General features: G+C 46.2%; 1 protein-coding gene and 1 long non-coding RNA gene across 4 annotated transcripts in view; both read left to right on the top strand.

Annotated features, from left to right (window-relative positions):
* Positions 1–15174, top strand: part of LOC140708609 (protein NDRG3-like) — a 34551-nt gene extending 19377 nt beyond the window's left edge. The window contains exons 9-13 of the mRNA XM_073004722.1: positions 561–626; positions 749–800; positions 5465–5512; positions 10385–10420; positions 10502–15174. Coding sequence (XP_072860823.1) covers positions 561–626; positions 749–800; positions 5465–5512; positions 10385–10420; positions 10502–10561 — 262 coding nt within the window. The 3' untranslated portion in view covers positions 10562–15174. The remainder of the gene's footprint in view (positions 1–560; positions 627–748; positions 801–5464; positions 5513–10384; positions 10421–10501) is intronic.
* A 3485-nt stretch (positions 15175–18659) lies between these two features.
* Positions 18660–23187, top strand: part of LOC140709101 (uncharacterized) — an 80941-nt gene continuing 76413 nt past the window's right edge. For all 3 annotated transcript variants that reach the window (XR_012089485.1, XR_012089486.1, XR_012089483.1), the window contains exon 1: positions 18660–21256. This is a non-coding gene — a long non-coding RNA (uncharacterized lncRNA). The remainder of the gene's footprint in view (positions 21257–23187) is intronic.

Here is a 23187-nt window from a genome sequence, read left to right as displayed (position 1 = left end):
TCCCAGCACTTTGGGAGGCCGAGGCAGGCGGATCTCAAGGTCAGGAGTTCAAGACCAGCCAGGCCAACATAGTGAAACCCCATCTCTACAAAAATACAAAAATTAGCCAGGCATAGTGGTGGGCGCCTGTAGTCTCACCTACTTGGGAGGCTGAGGCAGGAGAGTCACTTGAACCCGGGAGGCGGAGATTGCAGTGAGCTGAGATCACGCCACCGCACTCCAGCCTGGGTGACAGACTGAGACTCTGTCTCAAAAAAATAAATTAATTAAACACTTAGGACTTGAGAGTTTCAGTGGTGTTGCTGTTGAGTGTTGGGGCTGTCTCCTTGTAGCATCCCAAAGTGTCCTTCAGGGTTAAGCCAGGAGCCTCCTTCCTGCTCCGTACCAGATGCCACTGAAGTGGCGACTCAAGAACCAAGTCACAGGCCTCTTCCCTTCTCAGGTGTGAAGAAAAGATAGTTTCACCTTCCTTGATAAATTTTGGTGTTTATGACCAGAAAATAACCTGAGTTGCTATGACTTTACCCAAAAAGGGCATTGCTTCTGCTTTGTTTTTCTAGACGCAGAGACCTGAAGATTAAAAGACCCAAACTGGGCCAAAATGATAACAAATCAACAACATTAAGGTAAGTTCCTCAGTTTCCTCAGCTGACTTGCCAAATATCTTTGCCTTTCATAGACTAATTTGGTGTTCAGTGGAATTTATGTGCCTATTTGCTGAGTGACACCTCTTACTTTGCCTACCTAGGTGTTCTGCGTTACTGGTGGTAGGGGACTATTCGCCTGCAGTTGAGGCTGTGGTAAGTATGTCCTCATGCTGTGAAGATGAATGAGAACAAAATGTAATAAGACGTATAGGCCGGGTGCAGGGGCTCAGGCCTGTATTCCCAACACTTTGGGAGGCTGAGGCAGGAAGATCACTTGAGCCCAAGAGTTTGAGATTAGCCTGGGCAACACAGTGGGACCCTAACTCTACAATTTTTTTTAAAAAATTAGCTGGCGTGGCCGGGCGCGGTGGCTCACGCCTCTAATCCCAGCACTTTGGGAGGCCAAGGTGGGCGGATCATGAGGTCAGGAGATCGAGACCACCCTGGTTGACACGGTGAAACCCCATCTCTACTAAAAATACAAAAAATTAGCCAGGCATGGTGGCGGGCACCTATAGTCCCAGCTACTCGGGAGGCTAAGGCAGGAGAATGGTGTGAACCCAGGAGGCAGAGCTTGCAGTGAGCCAAGATCGTGCCACTGCACTCCAGCCTGGGCAACAGAGCGAGACTCCATCTCAAAAAATAAAATAAAATAAAAATTAGCTGGCATGGTGACAGCCTGTAGTCCTAGCTACTCTGGAGGCTGAGGTAGGAGGTTTGCTTGAGCTCAGGAGGTCAAGGCTGCAGTGAACCATGATTGTGCCACTGCACTCCAGCCTGGGTGACAGAGTGAGACCCTGTCTCAAAAAAAAAGTATGTAGCACACTGCTGACACACTAGAAACAGTCAGTAAATACTAGTTTTTGTTCTTTCTGATTGCACATATCAGGGTTTGCTCTTTCATACATTTTGGAAAATTAATTCATCATTCGATTTCATTAGATGGGATCAGTTTTTTTCTTGATTGCTTTGTGTTGTGTAGTTCACTTTGTGGCAAGTAGTACAACTAAACACCGTTTACTTATTGTCAGATTTCTGACAGCCTCAGCCTTTAATCTGGAATAGATTACCACCATAAATCCAGCAGGCTGGAAGGCCACCTCTGCCTCCTTCTGAAGGACATAGCACATGGATAAAAATGATATTTGCTCATTGTAGAAAATATGAAAAAAATTTAAAAATAGAAGGATGAGGGGAAAATCATGATCCTATTACCTAAAGACAGAGTATTATTTTTTGCCTTATGTAGACCTGATTATATTAAATATACAAGATTTGGGGGCCTGACTTAACACTATTGATAGCATTTTTCCATTACAGAATCAGTATCTCTGTAGGTTTACCATTATTTAACTTTGTTCTCATGTTGATTAATTCCGATTTTGCACTATTAATGTTACTGTTGGCCAGGTGCGGTGGCTCACGCCTATAGTCCCAGCACTTTGGGAGGCCGAGGTGGGTGAATCACCTGAGGTCAGGAGTTCAAGACCAGCCTGGGCAACATGGTGAAACCCCGTCTCTACTAAAAATACAAAAAATTAGCTGGGTGTGGTGGCATGCCCCTGTATTCCCAGCTACTTGGGAGGCTGAGACAGGAGAATCGCTCAAACCTGGGAGTCAGAGGCTGCGGTGAGCCAAGATCGCACCACTGCACTCCAGCCTGGGTGAGACAGAGAGACACTCTGTCACAAAAAAATAAATAAAAATAAAAATAATGATACTGTTGGACATCCTTAGAAAATCTTTGAATCTTTTATTATTTCCTTGGGATGGATTTCCAGAAGTGGGATTAATGTGTCCAAAATTATAAATCTTTACAAAGTCTTTCATACATTTTGCCAGGTTCCTTTCCAGAAATAATACACCAGTATATTGCCACCAGCACTGTATAAGCATGCCTGTTTCACTGCACACTATCTAGCATCGAATCTTTTTTTATTAGTAGTTAATTCGATAGGTTGAAAATAGTATCTCACTGTTTTAATTTGCATTTATTTGATTACAAATGAAGTTGATAGTTTTTCATATGTCTTATTATGTGTTTCCTACAGCATATATCTCTTAACTAAATACTTAACTAAATATCTCTGTGAAATTACTTGATTTCTTTGCCCTAAATAGAGCAAAATATTATGGAGTAAAGCTTTTTGGAAAGGAAGTCTAACAAATAATCAGAGGTGTAGACATAGTTGAGAAGGTTTGTAGAGTGGGGAAATGTTTGTAGGGTGAGAACATGCAGATGTGAAAGGATACATTCGCATCTCCCTGAACTGTCCTGTAAAACACTCCATGTCTGGTGTGAAATACATGGCATGACTTCCCATAGAGGCCAATAATGCTCAGTTCCCCTTCCTCAAAAAACATTCCCCAGAGGTAAAAAGGTTATAGAGGCGACCCCAATTTATCAAGAAGGAACTTTATAAAGGTCACTGTTTGCTGGCTAAAAAGGTGGAGATACATGCTTCTAAACTATCAAAAACATTTTTAAATGAACATATATACTTAATATAGGAAAATATTTTTAGAAAATATCCTTAATCAGAATTTCCTTACAATGCTAAATATTTCTGTTCATCTTGTATCTAGTTATTTGCCTTTTTAAAATTTTGTGGACTTAAAGCAACCTCTGCAGTTATTTTTCAAGACTGTATTAATTTGACCATATAGATAAGGGCTCTTCCTCTTTCTGATTTCCCACCTTCAGTGTTTATGAGAATTCTGCAGCCCTGTCTATACCACAAGTAGATGCTCTTTCATATGCAGTCAAACCTAGTTCCTCTGCCAGAGCATTTTATCACACAAGTGTGTAGGGATTAAGAGGAATATCCATGCATTGAAGAGCAAAAAGAAACTCTACAAATTCTAGTCATTGTCAGTAACTATTCTTGCTTACTTATTCATTCAACATCATATTTTGAGCATCTCCTATTTACTCTGCTATGAAGAATATGAAAATGAGTAAGACTGAGTGCATTCAGGCAGCCGGGGAGAGAGTAGATGTCAAAAAACAGTGGTTGTGGCTCATGCCTGTAATCCCAGCACTTTGGGAGGCCGAGATGGGCGGATCACCTGAGGTCAGGAGTTCAAGACCAGCCTGGCCAACATGGCAAAACCCTGTCTCTACTAAAAATACAAAAACGAGCTGGGCGTGATGGCACACACCTGTAATCCCAGCTCCTTGGTGGGAGAATTGCTTGAACCCAGGAGGCGGAGGTTTCAGGGAGCTGAGATCGTGCCACTGCACCCCAGCCTGGGTGAGAGAACAAGACTCCATCTCAAAGAAAACAAAACAAAACAACAACAACAACAAAAACCCACAGTGATTGTGGTTGGTCTACTAGGTATCAAGACTTCTTATATAATGTAGAAATTGCAAAGTAGTGAACCAAGGAAAGCATGATTGATTATATTAAATCCAGATTTGAGAGTTCATTCTTCCAGAAAATATTTATAGTCTATCTACTATATTCTAAGCACTGTACCTAGCAGTTAGGGATCCAGTTTTTAAATTCTACGTTTTAGAGTTAATGCACATTCTGTAGTGAACGGGTACATTCGTTTGTCACTGTCTGCATTGTCCTTTGTATAGAGCAAATCAAAACTCCGATTTGGTGATCCTGACTTTTATATTTTCCCTGATTTTAGAAAAGTTTTGTATACCCCCCACCCGCAATCCCCAGAGTAAAAGTTCATCTGGATTACTGGGTCTTGCTTAGGTAATTTTAACCACTGCTTGCTGCTACTGCAGTCTATCATGTAGGCCACTGCTCTCCTAAAACAACTCAAATCCTGTCACTTCAGACACCTTCTGTGGCATCCTGCCTTCCACAGTCAGCTCCAGCCTGTGCCCCAGCCTCACCTTCAGTCAACCTCACCTCACACTTGCCTCGGTAGCTGTTCCGTTCCCACCCCTGGGGCTTTGCTTATGCTTTCGCCTTGATTCTGGAAGCCCTCAAGCACTCACCCTTTCCCTTTATCTACCTGTAGAAATCCCACTTCTTTCTGTGTTCACTCAGCTCAGTTGCGAAGCATTTGCAGTGGTTTCATTTTGCTTTGTATTACATATTTCACCCTGCTGGTTCCAGATTTTAAGCACAGGTTTTACATGTATGTTCTTAGCAAACATATAAACGGAGAGATCCAGTTGATCAAAATAGCTGTAAAACAATGCGGAACGGAGAGATTGTCTCCCCAGAACATTTTCTTTGAGATCTCTGCCTTCATGAACACAAGGGTGCAGGATATCAGACATGTGAATGCACAGGGCCACGATTCTTAATTAAATGACTCCATGAGAGAAAAATGAGAAGAGTTCAACATTGGACTGGATAGCCAAAGACCTTGAGATGGAAAAAAGTGAGGATATAAAGAATGGCAAACCCACTAAGGAAAGAGGTGAAAAGTGAGGCAAGGGAGGTGCCCAGTGCTTAGCCGTTAGAACTAGTTGTACTCAGAAGCCATGAAAGAGATTCCAGCAGGAGAGGACCCACGGTCCAGTCCATTTTTCAAAGAAGTAAGGTAACCTACTTTCATGTTATATAGCTAGTCAGTAGGAAGACTTAGATTCAGCTTGTAGTTTTTTAAAGACACATAACTGATTCAGAAAATTAGATAAGTTAAATTTTTAGATCTGCTCAGAAATATCAAAGTATATCATATAAATATATCTCCCATTATGTATTTTGGTAATCTCTTTGGCTGGTTCAGCCTTCTGCAAACTGAGCTGTTGATCTTGCAAGATCATTCTCATGCCGAGCTATTTCATTTTTTTTCCCAGCAACTCATAAAATTATTTTCTCCTTTTTTTTAAATTTTAGGTCAAATGCAATTCCCGCCTGAACCCTGTAGTTACAACTTTGCTAAAGGTAATGTGTCTTCTTCCCTCACTTCCAACCCTTATATATGCTTCAGATTAATCATTGGAATAATTGCCGAGAAAGAAGCAAAGCTTCCCTCTCTTTGGTTATCTCATTCTCTTCTTTTTTTTTTTTGAGACAGACTCTTGCTCTGTCACCCAGGCTGAAGTGCAGTGGCTCGATCTCAGCTCACTGCAACCTCCACCTCCCAGGTTCAAGCGATTCTCCTGCATCAGCCTCCTGAGTAGCTGGGAATACAGGCGCCCACCACCACCCCCAGCTAATTTTTCGTATTTTCAGTAGAGACGAGGTTTCACCGTGTTAGCCAGGATGGTCTCAGTCTCCTGACCTTGTGATCCATCCACCTTGGCCTCCCAAAGTGCTGGGATTACAGGTGTGAGCCACCACGCCCAGCCTTCATTCTCTTTTTGAAATTATGCTTTTGGCCAGGTGCAGTGGCTCATACCTGTAATCTCAGCACTTTGGGAGGCTGAGGCAGGTGGATCATGAGGTCAGGAGTTTGAGACCAGCCTAGCCAATATGGTGAAACCCCGTCTCTACTAAAAATACAAAAATTAACCGGGCATGGTGGCACATACCTGTAGTCCCAGCTACCTGGGAGGCTGAGGCAGGAGAATCGCTTGAACCCGGGAGGCAGAGGTTGCAGTGAGCTGAGATCACACCACTGCACTCTAGCCTGGGCAACAGAGTGAGACTCCATCTCAAAAATAAATAAACAAGTAAAATAAAATAAATCTTTTTTCCTGAATATGTTCTCATTGTAAAACATTGCAAAAAAGAGGAAAGGATATGGAATAAAATAAATTTAAATTATTCGTAATCCTACCACCCAAACCTCTGGTAAAATATTGCTTTTTCCGGCCGGGTGTGGTGGCTCAAGCCCGTAATCCCAGCACTTTGGGATCCATCCACCTTGGCCTCCCAAAGTGCTGGGATTACAGGTGTGAGCCACCACGCCCAGCCTTCATTCTCTTTTTGAAATTATGCTTTTGGCCAGGTGCAGTGGCTCATACCTGTAATCTCAGCACTTTGGGAGGCTGAGGCAGGTGGATCGCGAGGTCAGGAGATCGAGACCATCCTAGCTAACATGGTGAAACCCCATCTCTACTAAAAAGACAAAAAACTAGCCGGGTGAGGTGGCGGGCGCGTGTAGTCCCAGCTACTTGGGAGGCTGAGGCAGGAGAGTGGCATAAACACGGGAGGCGGAGCTTGCAGTGAGCTGAGATCCGGTCACTGCACTCCAGCCTGGGCGACAGCGCGAGACTCCGTCTCAAAAAAAAAAAAAAAAATATTGCTTTTTCCTATACATTTTTACATCATTAAAATTAGAGAGGGGCTGGGCACGGTGGCTCATGCCTATAATCCCAACACTTTGGGATGCTGAGGTGGGCGGATCGCTTGAGTCCAGGAGTTTGAGACCAGCCTGGGTGACAGAGTGATACCCTGTCAGAGAGTATTTACAACCCTGTATGTTTTCCTCAACTTTATGACATAGCCTTTCCCATGTAACTAAAAACTTTGGCTGGGCGCAGTGGCTCACACCTATAATCCCAGCGCTTTGGAAGGCAGAGGTGGGAGGCCAGGAGTTTGAGAGCAGTCTGGGCAACATAGTGAGACTCTGTCTCTACAAAAACAGTCAGAAAATTAGCTGGGCTTGGTGGCACGCATCTGTGGCCCCAGCTACTCAGGAAGCTGAGGCATGAGGATTCCTTGAGCCCGGGAATTTGAGTATTTGTGCTCCTGACACTGCGCTCCAGCCTAGGTGACAGAGTGAAACCCTGTTTCAAAAAAAAAAAAAAAAAAGGCCAGGCACGGTGGCTCAAGCCTGTAATCCCAGCACTTTGGGAGGCCAAGAGGGGTGGATCACGAGGTCAGGAGATTGAGACCATCCTGGCTAACATGGTGAAACCTCATCTCTACTAAAAAATACAAAAAAAACTAGCCGGGCGAGGTGGCGGGCGCCTGTAGTCCCAGCTACTCGGGAGGCTGAGGCAGGAGAATGGTGTAAACCTGGGAGGCGGAGCTTGCAGTGAGCTGAGATCCGGCCTCTGCACTCCAGCCTGGGCAACAGAGCGAGACTCCGTCTCAAAAAAAAAACAAAAACAAAAATCTTTGTCAACATTATTTAATGTTGTGAGAATTAACATAATGGATGTAAATTCTTTATATGCAAAGTCCTGCTGCTGTATTGGTAAGGAAGCTTTCAGTAACAATTCTCATGATGAGAGTGTATGCATTTTCTTTCTCTTAGGGCAAATACAGACCAACTCTTATGCTAAATATCTAGAGATAGTATCAAGTGTCTCCCACTTTTGAGTATATAGGAGGCAAGAATTTCTACCTGTTATTGTTTCAACCTAGCTTTTCCTAGAGCCTCTACTAAAGTGTTTAGGTAGCTGACCTTCTAGTTTGTACTTGGACTACTGTAGATTTCAGTGCTGATCATATATTGCTTACTGCTACATTTTCAGTCTGAAAGACCTCTGCCATCTTCCTTTTCTCTTTGAAGTGTGTTTGAAAGGGAAGTGCTGTTACCAGAAACAGCCTGTAGTTCCTAGAAATCTAATGTGAGGTTAATGCTCTGAGGTGACCACATTCAAAATGTTCTGCCCTCCAGGCAATTGATGGGCTGGTCTAAAAATTTGGGGGAGGGGCCGGGCGTGGTGGCTCATGCCTGTAATCCCAACACTTTGGGAGGCTGAGGCCAGGAGTTCAAGACCAGCCTGCCCAACATGATGAAACCTCATCTCTACTAAAAATACAAAAATTAGCCGGGCATGATGCCAGGCGCCTGTAATCCCAGCTACTCTGGAGACTGAGGCAGGAGAATCACTTGAACCTGGGAGGCAGAGGTTGCAGTGAGCTGAGATTGTGTCATTGCACTCCAGCCTGGGCAACAAGAGCGAGACTTTATTTCAAAAAAAAAAAAAAAATTTTTTAAGTTTGTAGTTTCAAACTAGTTTCTCACTTCAGGTTTGAATCAATATTCAAAAGCAGAAAACTAAACCCTACAATAACCATAGACATAGTTATTTTTGGGCAAAAATGCCCATCTATAACACCATAGAATAGAGTGGATAACTCCTGTGGCAGATCGAACCGATTCTCAAACCATTTGATAGGTACCCATCTTGGAAATAGTTTCTTCCAGTATTCTCTCTGCATATGGGAACTGTTCTATATTCCAATCAGGTTTCAGCTCCTAAACTTCATGAAAATACAGCCTGTGCTGGTTTGGTTTTTTTGTATATTTGTTAGATTAAATGTTTGTTTATAATCTTATGCTTAGAATTTTCAGAGGCCTCTCCCTTGTTAATCTCAAACTTCTATGTCTTCTGTGGCATTCCCCTCGGTTGTAGTCCCTCCTCATAATAAGTTTTGATGCCAGTGAATTGAAACCATGGGGTTCATGTTCCTTTTTTAAAAAGCCAGTCAGCCTGAATAGGATATCATCTGAGCCCAGAGTGCGTAACAGCTGGAAGAAAGAGCAGGCCTAGGGCTAGCATGCCCTAAAAATGCTTTACTGTGGATAGTAGATTCAAATCACCTGGGAGCTTATTAGAACTGTAAGTTCCTTTTTTTTTTTTTTTTTTTTTGGAGATGGCCTCTCTGTTGCCCAGGTTGGAGTGCAGTGGCATGATTTTGGCTCACTGCAACCTCCGCCTCCTGAGTTCAAGCAATTCTTCTGTGTCAGCCTCCAGAGTAGCTGAGACTACAGGTGTGTGCCACCATGCCTGGCTAATTTTTTGTTTGTTTGTTTGTTTTTTTGAGACAGAGTCTCGCTCTGTCACCCAGGCTAGAGTGCAATGGCGCCATCTCGCCTCACTGCAAGCTCCCCCTCCAGGGTTCATGCCATTCTCCTGCCTCAGCCTCCCGAGTAGCTGGGACCAGTAACAGGCGCCTGCCACCACACCCGGCTAATTTTTTGTATTTTTAGTAGAGAGGGGGTTTCACCGTGTTAGCCAGGATGGTCTCGATCTCCTGACCTCATGATCCACCTGCCTCGGCCTCCCAAAGTGCTGGGATTACAGGCGTGAGCCACCGCGCCCAGCCAATTTTTGTGTTTTTAGTAGAGATGGAGTTTTACCATGTTGACCAGGCTGGTCTGGAACTCCTGACCTCAAGTGATCCCCCCGCCTCAGCCTCCCAAAGTGCTGGGATTACAGATGTGAGCCACCGCGCCTGGCCAGAAATGCATGATCGTGAACCATACCCCAAACCTATCAAATCAGAATCTCTGGGACAGGAATCCAAGACTCTGAGTTTTAACAAGTCCTTCAGGTAATTCCAGCACACACTAACGAAGCCATATCCTAGAAATCCTTGCACGCATGAGAATAACCAGCTGTAAATGTTTATGAAGTGAAAAGCAGCATTACCAAACCCAGCTATTAGAGGAAAGTAACTGACTGAGCAAGCCAGCTGAATCAGTATCAGCTCTTGATGGCTGAGTGTCCTCACTCATGGAGGAAAGATAATGTAGAGTTGAAATGGGACTTGGAAAGCACGATGCACAGAGAAGTTAGGGTCACACTGTTCGAGGGCTCTGAAAGGAACATTCTTCAGGTGCTTTTCATGGTTGAGAATAGTGGTTAACTTCACTATCACCTCGACAGAAAATTCCCACCATGGGCCTGAAAGTCAGGGCTTCAGTCTTATTGATACATAAGTATGTAATAATGATACCAGATTTTCATCCAAGGTTATAAATGTTTGTATGTAGGTGCATTGAGATGTAAACTTGCAGTTAAACATTAAAACCTAGAATTCGATCTTGTTCCGTTTGAAAGGACTTGGGGTGTTCAGAGCAATTCTCTTAAGGGTAAGTCCCAGCTGACTTGCATATTTTTCCTTTTCTAGATGGCAGACTGTGGGGGACTGCCCCAGGTAGTTCAGGTAAGGAAATTTTTTTTTAAACACCCATTTAATTCTGCCTCTCTGTGCGAAGATTAATGCCCTCTTGTTTTATCCCCCCAGCCTGGGAAGCTCACCGAGGCCTTCAAGTACTTTTTGCAGGGAATGGGCTACAGTGAGTAGTATACAACTTTCTATCTAGCAACAATTTAGGATTATTGGGGGCCAGTTTCACATCTGGGAGCCCACAATTCCCGAGATATAACCTCTGTGGCAGCTAGCCTTAAGCGAAGTAGAAACTGAAATGGTTATGGAACATTGATTTGTCCATATTTATGAGAAGCTAACACTCAGCACTTACTTTTTTCAGGCACTATATATTCTTTTGTTTTCTTTTTTTTTTTTTTTTTTTTTTTTTTTTTTTTTTTTGAGATGGAGTGTCACTCTCGCCAGGCTGGAGTGCAGTGGTGTGATCTCGGCTCACTGCAGCCTCTGCCTTCTGGGTTCAAGCGATTCTCCTGCCTCAGCCTCCCAAGTAGCTGGGACTACAGGCACATGCCACCATGCCTGGCTAATTTTTGTATTTTTAGGAGAGACAGAGTTTCACCATGTTGGCCAGGATGGTCTTGATCTCTTGACCTCGTGATCTGCCTGCCTCGGCTTCCCAAAGTGCTGAGATTACAGGCGTGAGCCACCACACCCAGCCTATATATTCTTAATCTAAGAGGTCATTCTGTTATTAGTGCCATTTTATAGAAGAAGAAACTGAGGCTCAGAGAGACTAAGCACATTGCCAAGGGTAAAAATTCAGCTGCAGGGCCATGATTCAAACCCTGGCAGTCTGACTCCAAAGCCCAATTTTGAACCCCTGCGGCTTAGGCTGTCCTAGGTGTGAATCTGAAATTATGATTTGCATTTAAACTCAGCTGGTTAATAACTCCTGACCAAGAGAAATGAAACAGAGACGCAGGAGAAAAGGGCAGTATCCTTGGGAAAGTCTCCTCCACTCCAGGAGATGAACTTGGAGAGTGTTTTAGAGCAAGTCCAAGGGTGTGTCCATACCATATGCCATTGTCTTGGTCTTTTGTGTTGTAAGACCCCTGAGCTTTCTCATGGTCACAGAATTATCTACACTTGCTCCTTTCCTGGAGGTTTAAGAAAAACTCTTTCACCCAGGTACAGAGCTCCTTACCCAGTAGGGTGATTTTTCTCCTGTCTTTGGTATTAGTGTGGATAATGGTCATTGGAGAGCTGCCTGGTCAGCTGCTCTGGGCAGCTGGGCCCTGGGTGCAGCCCTGTACCTGCCAGGCAGACCATGTATGTCTTGTCTTAAGTGGCTGTGTCATCCTTGCCTGTGAGCCGCTACCAACCGAGCCCACACCCACAGCCTTGTGGCTCACTGGGAGGAGCAGGAGCCCCTCTCCTATCCCATTCTTATCCTTTTCCTATGAAATAGCTGATCTTCCAGCCCACTTCTGATCCAAAGCAAGATGACTGTTTATAGGCGAGGGGAAAACAATTGCCTTTGTCTAGTTGGGGAAAGTAACATTTGAGATGTTATTGAAGTATCTGTCAGCCTCACCTCCTCTCTGGGAGCTTAAAATAAAACTTTATCCCTGGCTTAGAGTATTCTGTCATGTCTACCAGGCAGCTGAGGTTGCCACTTGGCACTCTCGGATCACTAACCTGCCTTTTCCTGTGTCCATCCTGCTTCCAGTCCCATATGTGCAGCTCAGTCACCTGAGCACCGAGTCAGGTACCTTCCTCTGTGCTGGCCCCGCCCCACCTTCCAGTCTCTCCTGGCTGCACTGGCTGCCTGCAGCATGTCCACGGTCTTCCTGTGCAGTGAGAGCCCGATAGAACGTGGCTCAGTACGCCCCAAGAGATTTAGCCTGCAGGTCCAGCCCTGGTCTCTCAGGAGGAAGAAAGGATCTGGTTGTAAGGGGCAGGCCTCCTCTTGTCATCCTAAATCCAGGGTCACAGCAGCAGCTGAAACTTGATAGGCAGGGCACATCTTCCACCGCCACCTACTAATCCTTGAATTAACCTCCAGACATAGGAATCCAAGGACAGCCTTGGCTCTAAATAGGAGGGTCAGAGCCTGTGCCCAGAGAACTCTGCAGATGATAGCACCTTCTGACCCCACCATTGAAATACAGCTAGGGGAGTGGCTGCTGCCCAGGAGGATAGGCAGGGAGGCTATATGCCAGGTAAGGCCCAGTCCCAGCCAAGCTGGAAGGACCTTAGAGTCAAGCAGTGGCAGAACAGGAGTCTGAGTTTAACACCTACCCCCAGAGCTCCTCCATCCCTGGCAACCTGTACCTCATCCCTGTGTCGAGGTCAGCTCCAAGCCAACCTGCCCTGCCCTTCACCTGCACTGTCCTACACATCTCCTCCCTGGTAGCAAGGTAGCCTGTGGACACGGATGGTAGTCTCGTTGTATCGGGCTTGCACTGTGTTTGTGAAACACCTTCATACTTGTGTGTTTGTCTTTCTTTTCTTTTGGTTTAGTCTTGCATGCACTGTAGGTTTTGGTTACCTGTTTGGGTTCCCAAAGCCTCCATTCTGTCACTGTCTGAAAGGTGTGGGCATAGCTAAGAGGCCATACTCTGGACTTAGGGTTTCCCCTTGTTCTGTGGTGACTACAATCAGCTGAGATTCCAACCAGATCTAAAGGATTAAAGTGGCCTCACATATCACCACTCACCTAGAGCAAATAATACCAAATGGGGATGGCTATATCTTGTCCTGGGTGTCATTGTAAATGAGTCGGAAAAGCTAAACATAAAGCCTTTGGTGAGACTCCTAGGTTAGCTGGGCTTAACTAGGGCTTCATCTTCTAGTCCCCTTGGTTCTCTGTTACAGTACCATGTGCCGGCACGACTCGACTCGCCCGATCACAAACTCACTCAACCTCGAGAACCCTCGGCTCTGGAGCAAGTCCCTTCAGCTGGTCTGTCACCAGCAATCAGACATATGGAACTCAAGAATCCTGTGAGTCCCCTGATGTCCTGGACAGACACTAGACCATGGAGGTGTCCTGCTAAGCAGATGCTCCTCCCCTGGACCGTTACAAGTTCATCCTTCTTCAAATGACCACTCCATAATATAACATTTCATCCAACTAAACTGGCCTCTACTATCTTTAATTCATGCATGGCCACTGAACCTCTCTCTAGTAGCCTGGATTTATCATTCTCTCTGCCTGCCCACCCCCTTTTTTGTATAGCCCAAGAACCACTTCCATGCCATACTGTAACATTCCAACATCTTTAGCTGATCAGATCTCTCCATATCCTCTCTTGCCAGCTTTTTCCCGTGCTCCCCCAACTATGTATCGGATAAGATTCTTTGATCCCAACTCTATGTGTGTGCGAGCATGTGTGTCTCTGTTTGTGTGTGCATAGTTCTGTGGTTTTAGACACGCTTTCTTGTGGTGCTTCTGCAAAAAAACAAAGAAGGGACTTATTTTGCATTCTCAATGGTGTTTTTAAGGGAATTAGGCAGAATAGATTTCTAGGTTGGGTAGGCCACTGCGTTCTCTTTTGTTTACAAATTGGTCAACAAAATTTGCAGAGTGATTTCAGGAGAGAGCAGCTCTGAAGAATGTGGAAAATCATAATTGCCATCTGGACCATTGATTGATTGTGAGCAATAGTAGAAGGGTGCCTATTACATAGAGAGACTCCTTCTGTCCAAATGAATTTCTGTATACTCTTCTATAAATAAAAGGGAGGAATATATTCTGCTGGAAGCCCATGAACCATCGGTGAGGTTCCGATACAACATAAGAGTTTTTTCCAAGGAGTGAATGTGGCTTAATTACTAGACTCTCTTAGCACAGGAAGGTGGAAACAAAATGCCAGGCCTCTGCTCTGAAGAGCAAAACTGCTGTCGCTGCAGTATCTGATACTGGACATCCACATATCCACAAGAAGTGCCTCTTAGGTCTATGACGGAGAGTGTCTCCATTCCTCAGTTCCCAGAGAGGGGAGAGGTATGGCCTAAAAAGCATGTAGATGGTGGAGAAATGGGTGGGGAGAGAGGAACAACCATTAACATAGTATCATGTTTAATAAGTATGGCCTTGATTTCAGTAGATGTAATGGAAGCCAAATTAAATTGATACAGAACCCATTTCTCAGAATCTATTTTTTTTTTTTTTTGGAGACAGAGTCTCGTTCTGTCACCCAGGCTGGAGTGCAATGGCGCAAACTTGGCTCACCCTCTGCCCCCTGGGTTCAAGCGATTCTCCTGCCTCAGCCTCCCGAGTAGCTAGGACTACAGGCACCTGCCACCACGCCCAGCTAAGTTACGTATTTTTAGTAGAGATGGAATATCACCATGTTGGCCAGGCTGGTCTGGAACTCCTGACCTCAAGTGATCTGCCCGCCTCAGCCTCCCAAAGTGCTGGGATTATAGGCATGAGTCATTTTGCCCAGCCATCAGAAAGATTGTTAATCCTATGAACTCCCTTTTGTAGGAGGGAAAGGGCCACTCTGTAGGGGCAGCCCTGTCCAGGTAAAGTTGTTTTCAGCCTCCTGTCTACTGTTAAGTGATGAAGTCACAGCAAGTATTGCTGGAGGGTGAGAGAACTGTGGAGACCGACTGCCACATAGCAAGAGCCCAGCTCTTGGGAACGTTGAGATGTAAGCTCAGGGTTACACAGTTCCAAATCTTGGGAAGGGGTTTTTCAGACACAGTGTTTGCTTTCTGCTGAGATAAGGAATGCATCACTCTGCCAGAGTATGACTTTTTACAGATTATTAAATAAAGCTGTATATGTCTCATTGTTACCTGATTGCTGGTGGTATTTCTTTCAAGCCATTCACTGGGGTTCAGGGTGGGACGAGTTGCTGTATGCTGGTTCTGTGTTGGCATTTTCACATATGATTGCTTATCCACCAAGCAACACTGTCCATTTATAGGAGGAAATGAAGCCTGATGATAAATCATTTGCCCAAAGTCATACAGCCAATAACTCTAGCCAGGATCAAATCCTAGGGAATTATGCAGAATTCTATCTGATGTGTCTATATTTCCCTGAAGCCAAAAATCGTGAGAAGCCTGACAGTATTGTTTGTGATGGAGAAGCTGAGGTCTTGAGAAGGTGGTCCACATCACAGCTCTACCACCTGTGTGGGATTGCTGAGTCTCACTTCTCATTTAATAATCTGCAACCACTTGTCTGGGTTCCTCTAAGAGACCAGCCTGTGTTTCTCCAGAAATAGCTATATTTGTACCCATCAAGAATAATTTCAGACCGGGTGCAGGGGCTCACACCTGTAATCCCAGCACTCTGGGAGGCTGAGGTGGGCGGATCACCTGAGGACAGGAGTTAAAGACTAGCCAGGCCAACATGGTGAAGCCCTGTTTCTACTAAAAATACAAAAATTAGCTGGACATGGTGGTGCGTGCCTGTAATCCCAGCTACTTGGAAGGCTGAGGCAGGAGAATCACTTGAACCTAGGAGCTGGAGGTTGCCGTGAGCTAAGATCACACCACTGCACTCTAGCCTGGGCTACAGAGCGAGACTGTGTCTCAAAAAAAAAAAAAAAAAAAGCCAGGTGTGGTGGCTCACACCTGTAATCCCAGCACTTTGGGAGGCCGAGGCGGGCAGATCACTGGAGTTCAGGAGTTCAAGACCAGCCTGACCAATATGATGAAACCCCATCTCTACTAAAAGTACAAAAAAAAAAAAAAATTAGCTGAGCATGGTAGCATGTGCCTGTAATCCCATCTACTTGGGAGGCTGAGGCAGGAGAATCACTTGAACCCACGAGGTGGAGGTTGCAGTGAGCCAAGATTGCACCATCGCACTCCAGCCTGGGCAACAAGAGTGAGACTCCGTCTCAAAAAAATAATAATAATCATTTCAGGAGACCACCATCTCAGATGAGTTTTCAATGACCCAGGGGCAAGTGCCAGCAAAAGTACATGTGGATTGCTATATCTGCGAGAGGCACTCGTAAAAAATGACATGGACCGCAGGGTGCAGTGGCTTACGCCAGTAATCCCAGCACTTTGGGAGGCTGAGGTGGGCAAATCACGAGGTCAGGAGATCGAGACCATCCTGGCTAATACAGTGAAACCCCATCTCTACTAAAAATACAAAAAATTAGTCGGCCGTGGTGGCGGGCACCTGTAGTCCCAACTACTTGGGAGGCTGAGGCAGGAGAATGGCGTGAACCCAGGAGGCAGAGCTTGCAGACAGCAGAGATAGCACCACTGCACTCCAGCCTGGGCAGCAGAGCGAGACTGTCTCAAAAAAAAAAAAGAAAAAAATGACATGGACCCTGCCCGTTCTTGCAGAGGAGTTGAAACAAATGTATGTGAACAGATCAAGATTACCAAGCTGAAGTCTTACAATGCAGGCCAGTGGTCCACAGAATGCTGACATGGGAAGGAATTGATCTGATGGCCTCAGTTGCCCTTTTTTTGTTTTTTGTTTTGTTATGTTTCGTTTTGACATGAAGTCTCGCTCTATCGCCCAGGCTGGACTGCAGTGGCACGATATCTACTCACTGCAACCTCTGCCTCCTAGGTTCAAGCAATTCTCCTGTCTCAGCCTCCCGAGTCCTGGGACTACAGGCATGTGCTACCACATCCAGCTAATTTTTTGTAGAGATGGGGTTTCGCCATGTTGACCATGCTGGTCTGGAACTCCTGACTTTTAGTGATCTGCCCGCCTCAGCCTCCCAAAGTGCTGAGATTACAGGCATGAGCTACTGCACTGGGACTTTTTTTTTTTTTTTTTAAACAGTATCTTGCTTTGTCACCCAAGCTGGATGGCAGTGGTATAATCATAGCTCACTGCAGCCTCAAACTCCTGGGCTCAAGCCATCCTCCCACTTCAGCCTCTTGAGTAACAGAGACTACAGGCATGCACCACCATGCCTAGCTAATTTTTTATTTTTTGTAGAGACAGGGTATCACTTTGTTGCCCAGGCTGGACTTGAACTCCTGACCTCAAGTGATCTTGCCTTAGCCTCCCAAAATGCTAGGATTACAGGTGTGGGAATCAGCCCTTTATTGAGCATCTATATATAGGCCAGGCCCTTAATGCCTTCCTATAAATTTCCTTCTATTGATCCAGTGAGATACATGCTATTCCCATTTTATGGATGCAGAAACGGGTCCAGAGATAACTAGTTTGTAAATGGTCACAAAACTAGTAAGTGGCTGTATGGGAAACAGTTTCCTCCACTACACTCAACAATTCAACACTTCTGTGACCAAATGTATGAGCTTTTTTCCCATACCAACCAATTCTCCAACACCCCAGACACGGAGTAGGTGTCTTAAATTATGACTCCAGCTTCCTGGAGTTAGCACAGACCCTACAGGTTAAGGGTTCAGGCCCACAAGACCTGCTTCAGATGCCAGTTGCAAGCAGTGGATCCCCAGGTTATTCATACTTCTGTCCACCCTGGCTACAAATTGGACCCCCTCCCTCAGGTTTGATAGTTTGCTAGGATGGCTCACAGAACTCAGGGAAACACTGAATTGACTGGTTTATTATTCAAAAGGATATGAGGCTGGATGCGGTGGCTCACACCAGTAATACTAGCACTTTGGGAGGAGGAGGATCACTTGAATCCGGGAGTTCAAGACCAGCCTGGGCAATATAGTGATCATAAGGTCAGGAGATCAAAACCATCCTGGCTAACACGGTGAAACCCCATTTCTACTAAAAATACAAAAAATTAGCTGGGCATGGTGGCAGGCACCTGTAGTCCCAGCTACTCGGGAGGCCGAGGCAGGAGAATGGCGTGAACCCGGGAGGCGGAGCTTGCAGTGAGCCAAGATCGTGCCACTGCACTCCAACCTGGGTGACAGAGCAAGACTCCATCTCAAAAAAAAAAAAAAAAAAAAAAAAAAAACCATACAATAAAGGATACAACAAGTAAATAGCCAGATAAAGAAGTAGATAGGGCTGGGTGTGGTGGCTCACACCTGTAATCCAGCACTTTGGGAGGCCAAGGCAGGTGGATCACAAGATCAAGAGTTTGAGGCTGGTCAACATGGTGAAACCCCGTCTACTAAAAATACAAAAATTAGCCAGGCATGGTGGCAGATGCCTGTAATCCCAGCTACTTGGGAGGCTAAGGCAGGAGAATCGCTTAAACCCGGGAGACTGAGGTTGCCAAGATTGCGCCATTGCACTCCAGCCTGGGCAACAAGAGCAAAACTCCATCTCAAAAAAAAAAAAAATATATCTATATATATATATATGTGTGTATATATATATATATGTAGGAGACTGGACACAGTCGCTCAAGCCTGTAATCCCAGCAGTTTAGGAAGCCAACGTGGGTGGATCCCCTGAGGTCAGGAGTTCGAGACCAGCCTGGCTAACATGATGAAACTGCCTCTCTACTAAAAATACAAAAAGTAACTGGGCACGATGGTGGGCACCTGTAATCCCCGCTACTCGGGAGGCTGAGGCAAGAGGATCGCTTGAACCCAGGAAGCAAAGGATATAGTGAGCCTAAATTGTGCCACTGCACTCCAGTCTGGGCAACACAGCAAGACTCTATCTTAAAAAAAAAAAAAAAAGTATGTAGAGCAAGGTCTGGAGGGGTCCCAGGGAGTTGGAGTGTGCCATCCTTCTGGTGTGCTGGATGTGTTCACCAACCTGGAAGCTCTCTGAACCTCGTACTTTAGGGATTTTTATAGAAGCTTCATTACATAAGCATTATCAATCATTAACTCAATCTCCAGCTCCTCTCCCTACTCCAGAGGATGAGGGTGGGACTGAAAGCTCCAAGCTCATAATGATGGCTTTGTCTTTCTAGTGACCAGTCCGCATCCAGGAGCCCACCAACTGTTGCCTCATTAGAACAGAAAACACTTCTGTCACCGAGAAAATTAGAAGGGTTTTAAGAGCTCTGGCCAGGAGCCAGGGAGGAACACCAGTGCATATTTCTTAGTGGAAGACATAGGATTTTAAATTTTGTAATTCTCAGGTGCCTCCCTAGGTAGAAAAGGAGAGTTATGCGCTGGGATTCTTTTAAGAAGAGACCAGAGATTCCCTACTTCCTGCCCCATTCATGAACTGCACCTTGAGGCTTGTTTTGGAAATTTGCCTGTCATAAGAAGATGGGCATTAGAGTTGTATGGCAGCAGGAGTGGGAAGGTGGGCTCAAGCCAAGGCCTACGTCCCTGAGTGGCTGTCACCCATTCTAACATCCTGATTAGAACTTTCGTGCAGAAGTGTGCCTCCACTCTGGCTCCTTCAGCTCGCTATGCCGAGTGCCTACAAAGATAAAAATCAAACCAGCCTTCCCCAGGATCAAGGGAGAACCTAAGCAGGAGTGCTGTAGCTGGCAAGGCCCCAGAAAGGGCTGCATGGGCTGAGCTGGAGTCAGGAGTCATTTCAGTGCAGTGGGCCCTTTGTCTCCAGGAGTACTAATCCCCCTAATGGGGAAGCAGCAAGAGGGTGTGGTTAAATCTTAATGAAAGGTAGGACTGAAGGTAACACACTGATCAAAGACAATTCAGCCGGAGTCACATTCTTTATCCGAGACCAGTGACTCTCAAGCTTAGGCATGGACCGTGGCTTATGCTTGTAATCCCAACATTTAGGGAGGCGGAGGCTGGAGGATCAATTGAGGCCGGGTGTTTGAGACCAGCCTGGGCAGCACAGTGAAACCTCATCTCTACAAAAAAATTTTAAAATTAGCCATGAGTGCTGGTGCACACCTGTAGTCCTAGCTACTCAAGGCTGAGAAGGGAGGATTACTTGAGCCTGGGTCAAGGCTGCACTGAGCTATGATTGTGCCACTGCACTCCATCCTGGGTGACAAAGCAAGACCCTGTTAAAAAAGAAATCAAGCCTGGGCATGCATTGGAATCACCTGGAAGCATGAAAACATTGCCGGGCCTACCCCCAGAGTATGATTCCGTGGATCTGGGATGCAGCCTGAGAATTTGCATGTCTAACAAATTCCCACTGAGGCTGCTGGTCTAGGGACCACACTTGGAGACCACTGTCCAGATACTGCTATTCAAAGTGTGGTCCCCAGACTGGCAACATGGGGGTCACCTGGGAGCTTATTAGAAATGCAAAATATTGAACTCCACCCCAGACCTTCTGAATCAGAGCCTGCAGTTTAACAAGATCTGCAGGTGATTCCTATGCACACTAAAGGTTGAGAAGGCACTGCTTCCCAAACTCGGCAGTCAAGGGAATCACTTGGTTTAAAATTTAGATTCCTGGGCTCCCTGTCTGGTGACTTGGATTTAGAAGGTTTGGGAGATCCCAGAAATTACTACAATTAAGCCCGGTTGAGTGATTGTTATGGTTAGGCCAGCATGGGAACTCCTGCTCATTTTCCTCAGTCCTGTGTTCCTTGGACAAGACCATGCCACAAAGCCAGAGAAAAATCTTTTGCTCCAGGATCATGACAAGGCAGCAGCTGCTCCCCTAGAAAAAGGAACTCGGGGAAGGTGGCTCCTCCATGGTCTGTGATGCCGTCAGAGGAAACGGGTGGTTGTGAGAACCACAGAGTCTGCAGTCGGAGCTAGAGCTCCAAGGACCCCACGCCTGTGTCTCTGTGACAGAGCTCAGAGGGCCCTGGGCCTGCCTTCCCTGGCTCGGCTGTGCTTGGGAGGGTTCCCCAATCCAGAATCCCTCAGGAGCATGGGGCAGCTGATCCATCCCTGCTGTACAAACTGCTGACTGCAGACGGATGCTGAGCTACCCAAACCGACACCTAGCCTCTCACTGAAGATCCTCCCAGGCTGAGAGAGTTCTGGGTGTCCTAGGACCAAGGACACTGGCAGACTTCCAGAAGGGCCCCCAAAGCCCTAACCTGTCCAGCCAGAGCATGCGTCTCAGCAGAGCCGTCTTCCCAAGCCTTTGATGACAAACCAGTAAGTATGCTTGCTTTTGTTCTTGGATGGCCTGGAGCCAGGTGAGGAAGAATGGTCTCCCCGGCTCAGACTGGGTCTGGGCTTTATTTGCCATTGGGAAAAAAAAAACAGCTGAAGGAGAAGGGAGAGTGGCTGTAAAGAGGAGTGTTTTCTGGGGGTCCCAGAAGAACCAAGACCCACCTGCTCCACCTTTGACTGCCTCTTGGAGCTTACACTCTTCCCTGCAGCTTGTCTTCACGCCGGTCCTAGTCCCATCTCAGTTGCGCATTTGCTGTGTGACTTTGGGGCTCTCTCTGTGCTGCAGTGAGACTCCAAAGGCAGGAATGTGAGGGCTATCGTCTCTCAAGACAGTTCAGCTGGAGAGCCTACAGTGAAATCTCACTCTCAAAAGGGTGATATTTCTCAGTTGAAAGAAAGGGAGAGATCTCCCTTTAACTCGATCCAAATTCATTATTATTTTTTGTTGAGCTGGGGTCTCGTTCTGTCACCCAGGCTGGAGTGCGGCGGCGTAATCATGACTATAGACTTGAACCCCTGGGCTCAAGTGTAGTGGTGCAGTCCTAGCTCATTGCACCCTTGAACTCCTGGGTTCAGGGGATCCTCCCACCTTAGCCTCCCAAGTAGCTGAGACTACAGGCATGTACCACCATACCCAGCTAATTTGTTATATTTTTGTAGAGATGGCAGGGGCCGGGGGGAGGTCTCACTATGTTGCCCAGGCTGGTCTCAAACTCCTGGCCTCAAGCAATCCTCCTGTCTCAGCCTCCTGAATTGCTGGGATTATAGGCATGAGCCACCGTGCCTGGTCAAATCCATCACTCTTACACCCACTGCTGAAAAATGATCTTCAGAAGCACAAAATACACATGACAGCAGGCCCAGCCCTGCACGAATGGGCTATTTGACCAGAAGCACAAGGTCGTCCTCTCAGGGAGTTGGTCACTGTATCTGAAATGGGGCCCAAGTGAGACATTGAAAAAAAAACAACCAATATTCTGGGCAGTGAGCTGATCTCGGCTGCCGTTGACTAACTTTTTCCTTTCACCCGATGCCTCATGTCCTCCGGAAAGTGCCTGGCACATAGTAAGATTTTCAAAAATTTGTGTAGTTAATGATTAGATGCTGTCTTATAAAAGTTGTGGCTAATACTGCCTCCTCCTAGGCTGGCCTATCGCATGGTCTTTATTTTGCCCCCAGGGGCTTATTGGCCTTGACCTGACCAAGTCCTTGACCAGGTGAGGGGAGCTGCAGAGACTCTGGGGAGGCTTCCAGCCTGAGTACAACTCCCCTGTCTCCGTCTGCCTTTGGGCCCAGCCCCCAGCTCCACCTGCGGCAGGAAGGAGTCTCTCGGTCTATTGCAGGTGGTGACTGTGGTCTTCCTGAAGGAGGGGAAAGGAAACTAAGCCTTACTGAGCACCCACTCTGTGCCGGACTCCTGCGACTCTCCCCACAGCCCTGTGGCGCCTGTGGTGCACCTCATTCACAGATGAGACGCAGGAAGCTTGCATGCTTTGCCTGAGGCCACACAGCTCCAACCAGGTTCAAGTGGGCACTCACGCTACCCAAGCCAGAGGTTCTCTCCCTGGGGTTTCCTGGTCTTGGGTTTGTAAAATTCCTCCTCAGGAGGATCGTTTGAGCCCAGGAGTTCAAGACCAGCCTGGGCAACACAGCAAGACCCCAATAATGTAAAACAAAACCAAAAAACCTCCTCAAGAACAGCAGCACCATTTCAATGTACCCAGGCTGCAGGATCCTAAAACTCTGAGCAGGAAGTGGCTGTCAGGACTCATTTCCATGCCATATGCCCATTCTGTGTTCAAGAGCTCCCTTCCAGATGAATGCTGAACTCCCCATAGGGAGGCAGCAGCAAGCAGGTATTGGGTGTTTGTTTGTTTGTTTGTTTGTTTGTTTGTTTGTTTTGCAGCAGGGCG

Source organism: Chlorocebus sabaeus, chromosome 2 (assembly GCF_047675955.1).
Source record: "Chlorocebus sabaeus isolate Y175 chromosome 2, mChlSab1.0.hap1, whole genome shotgun sequence".
In the NCBI taxonomy this organism is placed as follows: domain Eukaryota; kingdom Metazoa; phylum Chordata; class Mammalia; order Primates; family Cercopithecidae; genus Chlorocebus; species Chlorocebus sabaeus.
The sequence above is the reverse complement of the archived record's forward strand: the minus strand, read 5'-3'. Positions and strand labels throughout refer to the sequence as shown.